This window comes from Ceratotherium simum, chromosome 12 (assembly GCF_057802395.1).
Source record: "Ceratotherium simum simum isolate JZ-2026a chromosome 12, ASM5780239v1, whole genome shotgun sequence".
NCBI lineage: Eukaryota > Metazoa > Chordata > Mammalia > Perissodactyla > Rhinocerotidae > Ceratotherium > Ceratotherium simum.
In genome coordinates, this window is record NC_141911.1 from 5,777,723 (window position 1) to 5,795,812 (window position 18,090).

Genomic DNA, 18,090 nt, shown 5'->3' on the forward strand with positions numbered 1-18,090 from the left:
CATGGTGGATTTTAAGAAGAGGATCATAAAATAATCATGCTTAAAGAAATAAATTTGAGCAGCAAATAAATTTACTTGAGCAGCGCTTTCAAAGAGACTAATAATCCATAATACATGTTATGCTGTATTTCCTCTTCCACCCAGACCCTGAGGGCTGGTGACCAACAAATATTGAAGAAATATAAGTAAAATACAGAAAGTGCTGATTTTCAAAAGTAAGACAAGAAACTCTCTTTCAACATTTCATATCATTTATTAATGCAGTATACATGAGATCCAAAATCTGCAGCTTCTAAACATACCATATTTAGAGCTTTCAGATTCTTCTGCAGTTTTAGGTTATGTGTACAGAGGTACCCTTAAGTGGATGAACAACACATTCTATAATTATTGAAAATATAGTACAGAGTGAAATGATTTAAATATAATTGACTATGAAAATAGATATCTCTCAATACTTCTCTGTTTTGGTACAAATAATAAAGCAAAGAAAATAATTCATTTCTGAATTTGCTTTCCTTCACCTGTAAGGGTCTAATCTCCTCCCACTATGCATATGTACCCTTCACCTTTAAGGAAAGCTTTGCATATGTATAGAAGAAAAAGCTACGTAAATACTGAAGACATGTCATTCTTCCAAAGGAGACAAAGTGGTTTTAATGATTCATTGCCTCAAATTGATGAGTCTGTAGAATTCAGAACTCATTTGGACACAGCTTATATCCCTGCTCTTGGGGAAGACATAAGGACACGGGTTACTGGTAAGGAGGGACGGGCCCTATCTCTGCTTCTGCAGACAGATGATGACTCAAGAAAATCAGGCTAAAAGTGAAGACAAAACCAGAAAATATAAGTAAAAGGACCACAGGTGCTGACTGATTGGTATCATATCTTGGACCAGCCAAATGCCTTGATTTTTACTAAGGTTTTTGGTGGGTATAATCAAACTGTCAGTTTAAAATCCTCTCATTCCCCATCATACGGTTTTCAGCTGTGATTATCTTATGGTGACTTCTAAAAGATGACTTGGCCATAGTCATTCATATTTTATAGCTTTGATTGCAGTGGATTGGGATTTAATACCCATTTCTAAGCTGCCCTATTTACACTATTTGGCATATGAATTAAATGAATAATACACCTTGAGAGGCCGGCCTGATGGCACAAGACGTTAAGTGGCCGTGCTCCGCTGTGGCGGCCTGGGGTTCACCGGTTCGGATCCCAGGCGCGCACCGACGCGCCGCTTGGCAAGCCATGCTGCGGCGGCGTCCCATGTAAAGTGGAGGAAGATGGGCACAGATGTTAGCCCAGGGCCAGTCTTCCTCAGCAAAAAAAGAGGAGGATTGGCAGATGTTAGCACAGGGCTGATCTCCTCACACACACAAAAAAAATACACCTTGGTTTTTTGGTTTTGAAATATCTTGCTGTTTGTTTTGACAGTAAGGAGGAACTAAGCTAGTAGTGTAAATAGATAAAACTGCCTGGTCTGGCGTTGAGTGGAACTTGCTTAGAATGAAATTCTAGGGAATGCTCATTTAAAAGTTGTAGCTATAGGTAAATTCTTCCTCCATCTGGAGAGTTCCACTGTAACTTCAGCTGACAATGATGCACAATGATGTCTTTCCTTCCACTCTGCCTCAATCAGTAAGAATGAAGGATTTTCTTAATTTAGCTACTGTTTTGTTCTAAAAAAATAAACATTATAAAAATGAACCTGAAGAGAAAGCCTTGGGGAGCCTGATCTCACCATATTCACACGGTAGGACAGGTATTCAAAGGAGGGGAGGCATCACTAAAGCTATTCATAAACCTGAACAAGCTTTTCAAACTTTTCATAAAGTTTAACAATTTAAATATCCATACTACATCTAGAGATTCCATAAATATAATTGTATATGTTGTGCTTTTCATAAATTAAAATCCTCAAATGCATTTCAAACCAAGATGGTATTTCCACATCATGCCTATTTCAAAGCAAATATAATAGATACTATTCCTGGTCATAAAGCCAGGCCAATCCCCCTATTCCACTCAAAAGGCAGCAGTCTAATCTAGCTTCCCTACGTCTAGTGCGTGCTTCTCTGTTAAAATCAGAATGTGGAAAAAAGTCACTTTTTTCCCTTATGCACCACTGAGAACAAGCATAATCCACTAAATGTTTTTTTTTAATTCCCTTACAGTGTTATTTCTTCTAGACAACTGAGTGGGCGGAGAAAGAAGAGTGATAAGGAAAACACTGTTCATCTTGTGCATCTTCCAGCAGCCCTGGAATTCTCATCTAACGCTCTGTGACATGTGCAGCGGTGTCAGCATCTCCTCAAATATAGCTCCTTTCACGTTGGAACCTCTCAGGTTCGCTTCTTGAAGATCACACCCAGACAGGTCGCAATTCTGTAAGACAAAAACCGTCTTCACGTAACGAATACAGACATTTAAGGCCTCATCTGTTTCCTCTCAAAATAACTCCTGGGGCACATTAGGAAAATGCTTCTATATAATAAAACTCAGTTATTTCTGGAAAATTTCCATTTTAGAGGAAAGCCAGATCTTTTTCTTTGTTTGTGGTCTCTAGCTGGTGCTCAAGCCGACCACCACAAACACACATAAACACGGCTTAAAGGGGAAGCACGTCCCTTCTGCTCACGCGTCTTAGAATCAGTCATTTAAAATCCAGAATGTAGTAAATATCATCTAAACAATTTTACCCCAGTTCAAGAACAACGACGAAAGGCATGAGGGCAGAGAAAGACTATTAAAAAACACCTGAGAGAAAGAGATTTTACCTAATAATTAAATTGTGGAATAGATTTTTCCATTCCCCAACCCTGACATTTTTATAGCAAGGAACTGCCTTTTTTTTAACCCCCAAATTATGTGTACACTTCAATGAGTTTTAACAAATGTATACAACAGTGTAACCACCACCACAGTTGGGAGCTGCTTTTAAATTTCTCTTGAGATCACAGAGTGACAGATGACAGAGATTCTGGGTAAGCCCCTGGGGATGGTGGGGACAATGGTTAGAGAGAAGGGTGACTGCGCATAACCTTTCAGGACAGAATGTCAGCAGCTGCCCCTCAACAGTCAACCTGATGAGTCTATGCAATCAGTAGGACAGAGGGAGGCTTTTGCTTTTTAACCACAGTGACTGCATGATAACTAAAACCAAGGAAAAAATCATCACCTTAGGTGACAGTAACAAATAAAAAATAAATAAATAATTGTGCTTATGATAGGTTTATACCTTCAGCCTTATGCTGGTTCTTTCTTGCCTTTAAGTTTAACATGGCCTGCTACTCTGCTGCTAGGAGCTATCAAGAGAGCAAGGCCAAAACATTTAAGAAAAGTCAACAGCAAGTTAAATTTTGACATATTGTCCTCTACAATCCCATCTTTGCCCGATTTTCTTGTATAGGGCTGTACTGTTCAATATAACACCAGCCACATATGGCTATTTATATTTAAATTAATTACAATTAAATAAAATTTAAAAATCCATTTCTCAGTTGTGCTAGCCACATTTAAAGTGCTCAACAGCCATATGTGGCTGGTGGCTACCGTACTAACCAGCCACAGAACATGTCCAGCATTGCAGAAGGTGCTACTGGAAAGCGCAGACGTAGACCCGTCAACAGCTATTGAGTCTGCTAGCTAAATGTGCAAATCAAGACAACATACAGAATACAATTCGGATGAAAAAGATGACTGGACAAAACTAAAATCTCAAGTTGAGATTCAAAAAGAATATAATGCCAATTTAAAATAGGCTTTCCCTGAACCTGATTTCAAACCTGGATATCATTTAAATTTTTCAAGCAGTTCAAGAAATAGTCTGGCCTCATTTAGCTGTGTGGAATTAAAACTTAAGGAAAATACAATGAATTACATTAATAAAGCATCTATCAAATTTATCTACTTGAGAGAGACCCAAAGAAACGAGGAGAGATGAAATCAACTTACACTGAATGCCAGATGGACCTTCAAATCTGAAACTGGCATCTACCACTTAGGTAACCGAATCCTGCTCTGGAATTCAGCTTTGTTTAAATAAGCAATTGAAAGGAAAACATCCCTCCAGCTGCGCTGGCATGTTACCTGGCAGTTTTTACCAGACACCTACTTTGTTTATGATTTCAATAAATTTTGCATGAGATACTCAGCAATTCTAGAATAACAATAACTCTTTAAAAATTGATGACTCACCTCTAAATCAGTTCCTGCCAGAGTTGCTCCTCTGAGGTTACAGTTCTTCAACTTTGCATTTTTTAAGGTAGCAACTCTCAGGTTAATTCCTGTCATTTGACTTCCTTCCATATCCACCCCTTTCAGATTAGCACCTAAGGTGAACATATTGAGGGAGCAGTTAAACTTAAAAATATTTATAGTCATCTACCTTCAAAAACACCACAAGACAACTTAATGGAGGTGAATGACGACAGGCTCCTTTAACTTTTGGAAATGATTCTATGAACTATAAATCTCCCTCTCTCAGCCAACTGCCATATATAAAGAGTTCATTGTTAACGATCTGTTTGCTTACACTATGAATTAAGAATGTTTTAGGGCCGGCCCCGTGGCTTGGCGGTTAGGTGCGCGCACTCCGCTGCTGGCGGCCCAGGTTCCAATCCTGGGCGCGCACCAATGCACCGCTTGTCTGGCCATGCTGAGGCCGCGTCCCACATACAGCAACTAGGAGGATGTGCAGCTATGACATACAACTATGTACTGGGGCTTTGGGGCGGAAAATAAATAAATAAAATCTTTAAAAAAAAGAAAAAAGAATGTTTTAGTCTATATTTTTGAGGGAGGAATTCAATTCGGTCTTCTGATAATTAGCACTTTTATAATATGCCTCCATAAGTTTATGACAAGGGAGATAAGTACACTGTCTTCTAAATGTACAAATAAATGAAGTGACCAGTTCATAGATACAACAAAGCAATAAGGAATTCATAAACCAAACTTTACATCTAAACATGACAAAAACTGCCTGGCTTTGTTGCAAAATGAAATTCTTAATTTTGGTCAGTATAAGAGTGTGTTGTTCTGTTTGAAAGTTTAAGATGTTGATACTTAATTCTCCAACTAAAGCTTCTCCAAACCAGCTTAGAGGCTGGTTTTCCCCGAGTTCTCAATGTTGGTTAACGTATGACTGAGACCAAGACATGACTTATCCCTTTGCAAATTCTCCAAGAATAATGACAGAGGAAATCTACCCCTCTACGGTTATCATGTTTTATCCCTAACAACTATTTTCCTGAGCTTTTTACTTAATGGTATGTTTTCACCTTAGAAAAGGCAATTATAGATAGACTCTCACCTTCTAAATTGGCTTTAAGACCAGAAGGATCTTCAAAATTACACAGTTTCAGGGATGCTCCTTCTGCATTAGAACAGAGCATCTTGACTCCCTGGAGATTTGCACACTGGCAAAGAAAAGAGAAGAGTCCATGTTTTATGGTTCATAATTTTGTTTGGAAAAGAAAAAATTGGCTCAAACAGTAAAAGAAAAAATAGGAAAGGGGGGGAAAAGCTCAATTCAATACACTCACAATCAACATTTTCTGTTTACAATACTGAACTCAATAAGAACTGAGAACTGTTTTCAAGAAATAGTCCTTTTAAAAGAACTGTTTTAGGGGCCAGCCCGGTGGCGCAAGCGGTTAAGTGCGCGCGCTCCGCTGCGGCGGCCCGGGGTTCGCTGGTTCGGATCCCGGGCGCGCACCGACGCACTGCTTGGCAAGCCATGCTGTGGCGGCGTCCCATATAAAGTGGAGGAAGATGGGCACAGATGTTAGCCCAGGGCTGTCTTCCTCAGCAAAAGAAGAGGAGGATTGGCGGATGTTAGCACAGGGCTGATCTCCTCACAAAAAAAAAAATAAATAAAATAAAAGAACTGTTTTAAAAGAAACAAAAGCCAAATTAACAACAGCATGCCCAACTTACATGAAAGTTTAGATAAAGAAGTTGGAGAGGCAGAAATACAACATCCCTATTTCTATTTTTATAAACAGGCATGACACTACGACAGCTGAGATATATGGGTAAGGTCAATCAATGAAATTCTTGGGGTTCAATCATGCTATTACTACCTTCATTTCAAAGGTCAAAATACTAAGGCCAGCAACTAAAGGCATCACAGAGCTACAAAACACTAACAGGTTGTTGGTCGGGTCTTCCTATACCAACCATTGCTACACAACATTGTCAACTTTGAGCACCCAAATCACAGTGCAAAATACACAGAGTAAAAAGCTAGAGAACATATGTTAGAATTTTAAATTATGTTAAATCGTCTCAAAGGATTCAATGCCATCAGAAATGAACTCTAATAAACAGTAGCTAAGGCAGGAAGCAATCTATAAAGTTGCTATTAACATTAGACCTTCACAAGTTATAACCACCAAAGTAGATGATGAATGTAAAAGTGTTTTAAGAACTGTAAGGCACCATATAAATGATAACTGTAGCTGTTATTAGAATTAGAACAGTGGAGAAACCTAAAATCCTACGACTGATTAAGTTGTTATACCCATACCTATCAAGAAAAATCCTTATTTCTTAAGTGTAATTTCATTCACCCAACAGTCAATTCTAGTGAAAAGGAGATAAGCTACAGATCATTTCAAATCATAGATAATTGACAAATGCACCCATATTCCCATCTACACCTTCACATTAACACAAGGTAGTACAGAAGTTCAGACTGATAGGAAGGATAATGAGGACCTGGAAGGAGCAAAATAACTAAAAAAATGACTGGATTTTATATACTTGAAAATATAACAAGACAGGAAGCTGATACATGATTTTATTTATTTATTTATTTATTTATTTTTCTGTACGTAATGCTCCCAGGTAAAAGAGACTGTAAATATTATCAAAAGTTCACAAGATTATTATGTAAGCACTACTCTACACTCAAGGCTATACTACAGAATCTCACAAAGAAACAAATATACATGAAAATCAGCAAAGTTTTCTATCTTCAACCACAGAAAGCATTTCACTCTCTATTCATCAAACAGTAAGGCAAGTCACCAACACTGCGAGTTTAGAACCTAGCTACTAAGTACACCAGTGTCGCAACTGTAAGAGTTGAGCTTACTATATCAAAGGACGATGGGTTTTGATGAAAGCAGTTAGGTTATTACCATTATTTTTTAAGTATGATAATGGTATTAAGATTATGTTTTAAAAATGGTCCTTATCTTTGAGATATATAAAATAAATATTTACATTATAATAAATATAATATTTATTATTAAATACTTACATAATAATATTTACAAAATAATGAATTGCTTCAAAATAATCTGTGGAGAGGTATAGACAAACGAATTGTTTATGTGCTGATATTTGTTGAAGCTGAGTAATGGAGGTACAAGAGAGATTCATTTTATTATTCTATTTCTGTATAAGTTTGACATTTTCCAAATGAAAAAGTCATTAAAAAAAAGAAATAAGCAAACAAAAATACATACTTTAGAGTCTAGTTCCAACTCTGGTAACTAACTAGCCTTTTGGGCTTGGGCAAGTATCTAGGTTTCTCAGTCTGGAAAACAACAGGGTCATACTCTATGATCATCAAGGTCCCTTCCAGCTCTTAGTATTCTATAAGTCTTGGACTGGGAATATGCAATGGATACATAAGAGCTGAATTATTATACCAGCTTCTATGCAGCAGGTTAAAGGCAATAACGGCAGGCAGAGCATGTGGAAGAAACACTCCAACGCATGCTGACAGAATAGTGTGGTGTAGACATGGACTCCTTAACTGTGATAGCAACTGAGATCACCTGGGTTGACAGCAGAATTGAATGGTTCCTATGGAAATGTTTCACAGCCCACGAGGAATAAATTGGGTGAGAAGTTCAGCAAGAGTGGTGGAATCATTAGGTATATCATATGTTGCAGAGTGCTTAGCACACATCATATTTTGCGGACACTGCAATACATATGGCTATTCATCAGCAGTCATCTTCAAATGCCAAGGACAGTTAGCAATTAGTTTTGACTTTCACAGCCTACACACTCTGGGCAATGACTCTTCAACATGAGCCATTTTTATCATTAATAATTAAATTTACAATTCTATACCACTTCAGTTTATCAAATATATACATATATTTTATATATATATATATATATATATTTTGGCCTTCACATCAATTATACAATATGGGTAGAACAAGTATTTACAGATAAGAAAATTATGGTTCAGGTTCACAGTTAGTAATACTCTAATTAAATAGAACTCAAAACCAGTTGTATTGAATGATCCAGTCTGTCTTCTTATCTTTTACTTTTGGTCCTTAACAAAAAAACCTCCCGACATTTCACTATTTAAAGGTTAGGTCCTTTTCTTTGTGCTGTTGGTCTTTTGCTTATTTTGCTACCAATTTGATCCTTCATCAGAAGATGGAACAAGGAGAGTGAAAATAATAAAAAAGCACATTGGCAGATTTTGTTACCAGATCTGATAAAAGCTTCACGGAAAAATAGGTTGCAACTAAGGAATAAAACCAAAATTATAAAATTTGGTAAACATTTATTCAGTGATTACTAAAAGCAAGGTACTATACTGGATGGTGTTAATGCAAAAGACATACAGACATGAGCCTCGGTGTTAAGCAGTTGTTAGAAGTAGGTTTCACTTTTGGTTCTGCATATATCCTCTAACCCCAAATTAACACAGATACTTGTTACATGAATACATGCATTTACATATGTAAAAACACATACACATCTATATATATACATACACATAAGTAAACACATACACAGTCATGCGTCACAACAACAGGGATACGTTCTGAGAAATGCATTGTTAGGCGGTTTCATTGTTGTGCAAACATCACAGAGTGTACTTAGACAAACCTAGATGGTATAGCCTACTACACACCTTGCTCTATGGTACTAATGTTATGGGACCACCATTGTATTGTGGTCCGTCGTTGACCAAAACATCATCACGCAAGTGCATGACTGTGTATGTAGAGAGACAGAGAGAGCCACTGAGATACTAACTTACACAGACTGATGCATATCATGTTTATTTCAAAATATCTCTGCCAAATACCTCTAGAGCAATAACATTTTTCCACATCAGAAATGAGGTTGAACAGAAGATTTCAAAGGTCCTTTTCAGCTTTACTCTAATAATTTACTGAAAATATAAATCCTGATAAATAAAGTGCACTATAACGAGGAGATCAGGACCTAATTTCAAGATTTAATTTCTTAATTAGTTGCTAAACCTCTCAGGTCTCTGTTTAATAAAGGATATCGAAGTTGCAAAACCAACTCATTTCACTTTCAGAGCTTTCAGTGTCATTATCAAATTATCTGTTTTCAAGTAAAATCTCCAGTAAGAGACAGATATAATTTCTGCTTTTTGAGACTATTCGATAGACTAAATATTTAATTTTAATTTTCTCTTGTAATCAAAAATGATTCTTACATCAAGCACTGATCCAGAGAGATCAGCTCGCTCAAGGTTTGCACAGCAGAGATTAGCATGTGCAAGATTGCAGCGGCTTAAATTGGCCATTTTGAAGTTAATGTATCGAAGGTCCAAACGAGAAAGATCAGCACCACTGAAGTTTAAACCCTAAAATTAAAAAACACAAATTGTCACAACATTTAAACCATCTGTTGTATTAAATTTAATTACTATAGCTATCCACCAAGTTTTTTAAAAGCACTTGGCAGTTCAGTCATTCGGAGTTTATTACAAAACATGAGCAAATGGAACTCAGACACATAAAATCAGTGTCCTTAATGCGTTCTTAGTAAAAGAAACTCTATTTACACATAACATTCGAATGCAGCCTAGCTATACCTCATTTATGTGCAGAAGAGGGATTATGTTCTAAAGAGGGATCTCTGTTAGCCACGTACCTGTTGATAAGGGTTATTTTCATTAAACCTGGTTGAATTTAAATATTTTATTAATTTAATAATTCAAGATAGTTTTATTTTTAAAAATAAAACTGGTTTTTAAATAAATTTGGTTTTTAAAATCTTTAATGCTATAATTCATAAAAGTATCTGCCGCTGACTAGCCATACATAACAACTGTACAATTGACTTTTTATTTTAATTGCTGTAATTTCTATGCATTACTCAAAAACTGCTATATGAGGCATAACCAGATAATAAAAAAGGCTATTACATCTCTTTTTTGCTAACCATGTTAGGATTTAATCAATGCTATGACTCATAATTAAATCATACCTTGCATGAAAAAGGAAAAGGTAAAAAAAAAAAAATCCTAGAAGAATGTAAAACTTGATTCACAGATTTGCTGACATAAATAACTCATGTGCAAGTCTGCTTTGACTACCTGGCAACGCAATTCTGATTTGGTTGGAGTAGCTAGCAGAAATCGGACAAATTCCTTTCGAGATATTGGTGAATGATCCTCTGGTGGCTGAGAATTCTTGAAAAAGATATTAAGAAATTAGTGGAGCTTTTTGGGAGATAGCTACAATAAATGTAATATTGACTAATGTAAAAAGAGCCTTACCTTTATTGCCACTTCTAGGTGTTCAATCAATGAGTCAATACCAAAAAATCTGGCTTCTTCTAACACACCTATCATAATAAAAATGATTTGAATTTTACAGAAAACTATTCATTTTAATATTTATAGAATTCTTTATGCTAAATGGAAGTGAAATTCAACCCATAGGCTATCAATCAATACAGAAGAAAAGTAACTAATGCTTGGAACATACATATAGAGTATTTTTTAAATATTTTGAAAATAAAGTTTTCCTAAACAGTTCATATTCAGCAAAGAAAAAAATGGAAAATTAATGAATTAGAATGAAAGCCTTCCATATTTCAAAATTATTTCTAAAAATTACTTTAAATAGGCCACAGGCAAAAAAATCCTAATATCACATGTTCCTAAAATACCTGATAGAGTGATTTGATTGTGAATCCAATAACAAATGATTAGTTCACCTAATCTTAACATTTCATTGACTTTTTCAATGGAGCAGATCTGAATAGGTTTGTCACAAATATCTTGAACTTAATGAATCAGAAAACTGTAGAAATGAATAAAAGTCAGCCAGACTCAAAATGAAAGTCAAAAGTATAATTCAGAAACCTTTCTTATAGGAGAATCAACTTTTAAAAAAATTTCTAAATGATAAAAGGGATTTTATCTATCATTTACTTTTCTTAACTTGGTAAAAAGTCTGTATTTTCTAGCTGACTCGGTATGTATACTTTCTCACATGTGTTAATAAACATCTTCATCAGACCATGTGGGAATAAATTTGGAATCCATTCTCCTTCAAATGAAGACCTTGGTCATTCAGTTGGCTGAGTCTACTTGTTAAAAATCAGTAAGGACTCAGAAATGATAAAGAAAATAAAAGATGTAATCCTGCCCTTCAAACAGTTCCAAGCTAATAAGGGTAACTATACGTAGATAAAGAAAACCATGGCAGTTATTTGGGAAGAAGAGGACGATCTTTTCTAGAAAACCCAACTCCACCTCCAACATTCCAACTGCAAAACAAAGGTCACCTGAGGCACAGCACACTGCTCAGGGAGCCGCTCCAGCACAACACTTCCCGGTCCACACCAGAGCGGCTTCATCTCTGGCTTCCTCATGAAGGGGGCAGCTACACTTCAATATCTGTCCCTCGTAGAAACCATCGTGAAAGGTTCTAGTGGGCCTCACTCTTAGTGTGCCAAGATCTTCTGAGTAAATCAGAACCTCCCGGGGAACGTGGTAAGGTTTTTTTTCTAATTCTAGGTTCGGGACTAAACTTTAAAAACTTCCAGAGAAGCTTTATAAATTCAAAAGGCACCCGCGGAGGACAGTTGAGGAAAGGAAATAACATTTAGCATATTTTCTGTTAGCACCAGTAAGACCAGGATTTGAATTCCAGCTCTGCCACTCACTGCCTTTCTTGTTTTAGAGAAGCGACTTAATCTCTCTCTTAACTAAAATCTCACATCTGCGAAATGGGGATATTATTACCTTCCTCAGAAAGTTGTTAGAAGTATTAAAAGAGATAACGCATATATACTACCTGGCATAATGCCCAGTGCCTGGTAGGTCCTCAATAAATGATCATCATCATTATTATTAAATTATGTGTTCTGACATGACATTTAAGACCATTCTCTTTTTACTATATGAAACTGGGGTTCAGAAAATTCATGTTAACGTCAGGGAAATAAATATTGAAATGCTAGAAGAGTTCTTGAGTTAGTAGACTAATTGGATTGAGGTGAGACTTAGCTAGGAGGTAGGGAAAAGATGATTTAAGTCAGGGTAAGAGGGTTTTGAAGACAAATGAAAAGGAGGACGTGAAATCATTGGAAGAAGTGAAGGGCAGTAAAGGCAGGGAGCAAAATGAAATAATGAAGGTAAACAAAAAACACACTCTGATAAAAGCATAAATTAGGAAGAGCAAGAAACAAGGTCATTTAGTAAGTGGGAGGAAGATAAGTTACTTCAGATTATTTTAAAGCACATAATTATGGGGCAACTTGTAGCCCATGTAAAGAGTTTCGGTGGAAATTGTACTAATTAAAAACAACGCTTTATAAAAGGAATCCAGGAGAGAGCTCTGCTTGCTGAACGACTAAATAAATAAGATCAATGGCCGAGAAGCATGAAAGAGGAACAACCAACGGAGGCTGGTAGCAGCCTGCCCTGCTGAAGGCTGAGAGCACACAGATATGGTATTTCTGATGTTATTTCCCAGGCAAGGAGAAGACGAAATGCTGTCAATGATACAAGGAAAAGTTAAAATGGGACGCGTGAACGAGCCCACGGGACACCTAAAGCTGAGGTTTAAACTGCACTCGGGAGAAGAGGGTGGCCATTAGAGTGAAGAGTAGCAGTGACACAGGTGCAGAAAAGAGTGTGCAAGAGTGGATCACTGGTTATTTTCATAATAATATTTCATAATAATAATTTCTGCAGAATGACTTAAATAGAAAATAGGTTATAGAAGGTTTAAAGCAACAGTTGGTAGAAAGTAAAAAATAAAAAAGCAACAAGAGGGCCGGCCCCGTGGCTTAGCGGTTAAGTGCTCACGCTCCACTACTGGCGGCCCGGGTTCGGATCCCGGGTGCACACTGATGCACCGCTTGTCTGGCCATGCTGAGGCCGCGTCCCACATACAGCAACTAGAAGGATGTGCAGCTATGACATACAACTATCTACTGGGGCTTTGGGGGAAAAATAAATAAATAAAATTATATTAAAAAAAAAGCAACAAGAATTTAGTTTTGAATCGTTATGGAGCTAGATGAAAGGGTCAACCAATATTTTTTGTAGTGGGTAGGCTTTAAAGGCAATATAAAATTTAATACAGCAACAACAAAAGTTATTGAGTGTTTTGTATTTTACTATAGAGATTGTAAGCTAGCAGCCCCCAGGCTGATTCTGATGTGTTTGTATGTAGTGTTTTCAAAAATCAGAAGATTTCACATAAAATTTTAGATTTCCAGCTTTTCTTTAAAAATCAAGGCTCTGGCACCCTCAGTCCACACCCTCACATGGCAACAATCTGCGCAAGCTGAGTAGGAATGTGCACTCAAGATCACCACACTCCCCACCATTCCTCAAATCAGATCAAGTTTAGTCACTTGGAGGCCTATGAGCTTTGAATATGCAACCACTGCTTTACAAGGGCCCTTGTCTACAACAGCTCCATGAAGCTTCACAGAAATCTTGTGATGTCATCAGGGATGAGTGTATTTTTAACACTCAGTTTTCAAAAGGGACTCAGAGAGACTTTTCCCAAATAAATCTTCGAGTAAGTTGTAGAATTGAGATTCTAATCTGATCTTATGATTCCAAAGTACAATTTACCCACTCGACCACTCTACTGCTCAATATAATGGGAAGGTCCATAACGTGAAGCCAAGTCACAGTCACAATTCAATTTAAAAAACGACAAAAAAATCCTTTAAAGTCCCTTGTGAAAAAATCTAAATTTATTTAGAACCTAAAATTGGAATTTACAGATTAGACATATGCCCATATATGCAAAGACCATCTACCTGAAAGACTACCTGTGCCTGTACCTATTTCCATATACATATATACTTGTATACATATAAAAACACTTAATTTTAATAATGGAAAAGATATACATTCACTTTATGAAAATATACTATGTTACTAAGCAAGTGAAAACAAAATAGAAATCATAAACTTAAAAAAGTGTGAGGAATTATACTGAAAACTCACCCAATAAATTAATGCCATCATTTACAATGAGCTGTCCATGACGCAAATAATTCAAAATGGGTTCAAAGTACTCGGGACTTCGGTCAATTAAAAAAGCTCCTCTATGATCTTGCTTATTTCCCCAGACACCTGTGTTGCATTAAAATGAAGAAAGCCCCCCATAAACAAAAAACACAGTTAGAAATTCATGGAAGAAAAATTGTAACACACCAGTAAGTTTTTACTCTTATAAAAATTATTGATCTCAGGGGCCGACCCAGTGCCGTAGCGGTTAAGTGTGCGTGCTCCACTGCTGGCAGCCTGGGTTCAGATCCCAGGCACGCACCGATGTACCGTAGCTTGTCAGGCCATGCTGTGGCGGCATCCCACATAAAGCAGAGGAAGATGGGCAAGGGTGTTAGCTCAGGGCCAGTCTTCCTCAGCAAAAAGAGGAGGATTGGCATGGATGTTAGCTCAGAGCTGATCTTCCCCACCAAAAAAAAAAAAAATATTGATCTCATTAAAAGTACAGAAGGACAGGATTTATAAAGTCAATACAGCTACAAGCAGATCACACAAATGTGAAAACAAATGCACTGCACTCACCTTTGTCCTTAAACATGTGGGCCAGCATACTGTCGGGTTCTTTATTCACTAAAGTGCTCCTAAGAATTCAGGGAAAAAAATGGATTTCTCCATTTGTCTTTATAAACAAACATATTTAAGTCAAGAGTATACTCGATCCCAGCTGCTCTCTCAAAAAGATGCATGCTATAACCTGGTAGGAGTGACGCTGGGAAACAAAAATGTGCAGTAAGTTGCCACTTATCCAAATCCCTTCTAATCTGGCTCTTCCTTTGATTTAAATATTGTTTAGTTTCCTCTAATTTAAATACTAATCTATCCTTCCAGCAAGCTATCACATCACAATATTCTTCATCTAAACTTACATTTTTCTTATCCCTTTAATATAAGCAGTTGCGGTCTCTACAAATTTCAACATTGTTAATTTTTACTTGTGTTGCATATATATCACTGGATATCTAAAAAGCACGTTCTAAAACACTAAATTCAGGCTTTTCATGCTTTCCCTGGAATGACCTGTGAACCATTTTTCTATTCTTTTATTGAAAAAAAGCTTTCTAAAAAATGGTTTCAGATCACATAGTATATTTAAGCAGCATTGGAATATCTTCTAAAGAAATCAGCAAACTGAAGGAAAAAACAAACAGTACATAGTGCCCCCAACATACAAACACACACCCATGCACACGCACCTACCGTGTAGTTGTAAAGTACCGCCCTCCAACATTTAATGTTAGCCAGTCTGTGTGTGATCCTGACAACCCTTCAGGTAGTTTAGAATCTGTCTGAGGATCTAGAGATGACATGTAGAAAATAATAATGCCATTAGGATTGGGAATTTCAGGAAGATGGTGATAGCATCATTTTTTAAACTAAAAACACACGCAAGAGCATACCAGAGCTAGCAGGACAGCTAAATCCACAGCCATAGACAGCATCTAAAACAAAACTAAGTGATAAGGTATTCCCACCAACACCGACAGCTAGAAGAGCAACTTGCTATCAGCAGCTTTGACGGAAGAAGCTGAGAGAAACAACAGGGTATGTGATGAACCTAAGAATTCCAAAGTAATCCACACATACTCACTTCAAAGCTCAGCGAGTCTATGTAAGAAGAGCAGACTGAAAGTGGGAGGGGCATGCCCACTCCAACCGTGGGTTATGCAAGTAGTGTGCAGTAAGATCTAGAGAGGTTGGAAATGAACTCTCAAAACCCACCAGCCACAACTCCCTTCTAGGACAAAGCCCCATATTGAGGATAAGATGTTGGGAAAAGAACTCAAGTTGAAAAGAATAAAGACAACAGAGACTAAAGAAAAAAGAATCCACACAAAAGTCAAAAAGGTCTAACAGAACCAAAATCTATCAGAAGGTGACTTCCATATTTTTTAATACTTCACAAAAACAACAGAAAAGGGAATTCTAGAGCCATGAAATTAGAAAAACTTTCCTAAGTCAGCCCTCCCTTCTCAAGTTAAGGAAAACTAATTTCATGTAAAAATGAGTAACAGAAAATCCCATACAAAATTTTTAAAGGAATAAGGAGAATTACACATCCATAGTCAATGAAAATGTGCCAGAACTAAACGTCCATAAAATAGATAAACACTATAATCTAATATTGCAAACCATTCTAAAAGAAGTAAATAATGCAAGGTATGAAAGAACAACATAAACCAGAATTTAAAAATTCAGAAATGAGGTGAGAGAAATCAGGAGAGAATCAGAAATAAAAAGAAAAGCCATTTCAGAAACGAAGATTCAATTAGAAGAAACACAGGAGTGACTAAACACAACAGATAATGCCTTAAGGGAAATAAAAGATGAAGAGGAGGAGAGCTTTAAAAACCAAAAAGAAATGAAGAAAGAAACAAAAAGAATTTAATAGAAGATTTCAAATACAGAAGACAAATGTAGAAGACCAACATACATATAGTAGGAGTTCTCAAAAAAGAAAATCAAAGCAAGGGAACAAAATAAATACATAATTTAAAGTTCAAGAAAACTTGTGAAATTAAAAAAGATTTGAAACTACATATTGAACAGGCCCACCACATATCTGAGAGAATCCGACCAGAACAACCTAGAACACCAGAAAGAGTGTACTAAATTACTATACTTTAAAGAAAGACAATAATCCTTTGGGTGACCTTGGAAAAATAATCACTTATGAAAGATCGACACTTCATGCTAGAATAAAATGGAGTAACATATTTAAGATATTTAAAGATAGAAAATGTGAACCAAGGATTTTTTTAATAGCTTAATTGAGGTATAATTGATATACACCAAACTACACATCTTTAAAGTTTACAATTCGTTCAGTTTTGACATATGATTTTCAAGTACAGAAGCCAAACTGACTTTCAAGTATAGAAGCCACAAATTGTTATTAACATGCACGATGTTAGAGAACACTGTTCTCACAAGTTCTTGTAAAGAATCTGCTAGAAAACAAGTTTCAGACAACCACTGAAGGCATCAACATAAGGATTGGAGGTAAGTATTAAATATAGTTTGACGCCTTCCAGTAAGTGACGGCTTTAAGGGAGAAACTATAGTATAAAAATAATGGCTATATATTCTGACAATGTAGAAACCACACAATTATTTTTTAAGTAAGGGAAGAAAGGAATGAGCATATGCAAATAATGTTTAACTGTCTTTAATAATCACATGGGTATTGAAAGTATTAGGACTGTTACTGACACTTTTATTGTGTTTTGTATGGGATGAAGTAAATGAATAATTAATTGGGTGACATTATAATTCCATCATTCCCTATGTCCCTGAAAACCAGGATCATTGATATGGAAGAAAAGAGACATAGATGTAAGATAGAAGTTAAATAAAAATCTTATAATCCTGATTATAAACCAAAGTATTGGTATGAACCCATGAGATATTTTATCTATCTATACATTATGTTATACATGATATAAAGCTTTATATCATATAATGTATATTATATATAAATTTTATCTCTAGCTAGCTATATATTTCCAACTTTGTCCACCAAAAAGCCTAGTAACAATGACGAACCCAGTAGCTATGAGCCTCCCTACCACTCAGATTGTGTCTTGAAATGAAATTTCCCACTGAAAGAAATCAAGGCTTCTTGGAAAACACATTGATCTGGGTCTAGGACAGGAGAAATATAAGATGAACACTTTGTTACTCCAGATAGTAAGGAAGGTATAAAAGACTAACGAGTTATGTTAAAAGGACTTGAAAAGGTTTCCATTGGCCAAAAGTAAAATAATCTAGGCATCAATAAAGGCAGAGGATGA

At 36.3% G+C, this 18,090-nt stretch overlaps 1 protein-coding gene across 3 annotated transcripts in view; it reads right to left on the minus strand.

Moving 5' to 3' along the window:
- Nucleotides 1-233: 233 nt before the first annotated feature.
- The window catches only part of KCTD9 (potassium channel tetramerization domain containing 9), a 31,002-nt gene continuing 13,145 nt past the window's right edge, over nucleotides 234-18,090 (minus strand). For 2 of the 3 annotated variants that reach the window (XM_004433570.3, XM_087437342.1), the window contains 9 exons: nucleotides 15,497-15,593; nucleotides 14,822-14,880; nucleotides 14,237-14,365; nucleotides 10,532-10,599; nucleotides 10,349-10,444; nucleotides 9,464-9,613; nucleotides 5,321-5,426; nucleotides 4,204-4,337; nucleotides 234-2,391 (listed from right to left, as the gene is read on the minus strand). In XM_004433570.3, coding sequence (XP_004433627.1) covers nucleotides 2,275-2,391; nucleotides 4,204-4,337; nucleotides 5,321-5,426; nucleotides 9,464-9,613; nucleotides 10,349-10,444; nucleotides 10,532-10,599; nucleotides 14,237-14,365; nucleotides 14,822-14,880; nucleotides 15,497-15,593 — 956 coding nt within the window. In that variant the 3' untranslated portion in view covers nucleotides 234-2,274. The remainder of the gene's footprint in view (nucleotides 2,392-4,203; nucleotides 4,338-5,320; nucleotides 5,427-9,463; nucleotides 9,614-10,348; nucleotides 10,445-10,531; nucleotides 10,600-14,236; nucleotides 14,366-14,821; nucleotides 14,881-15,496; nucleotides 15,594-18,090) is intronic. The other variant, XM_087437341.1, reaches the window with a different exon arrangement.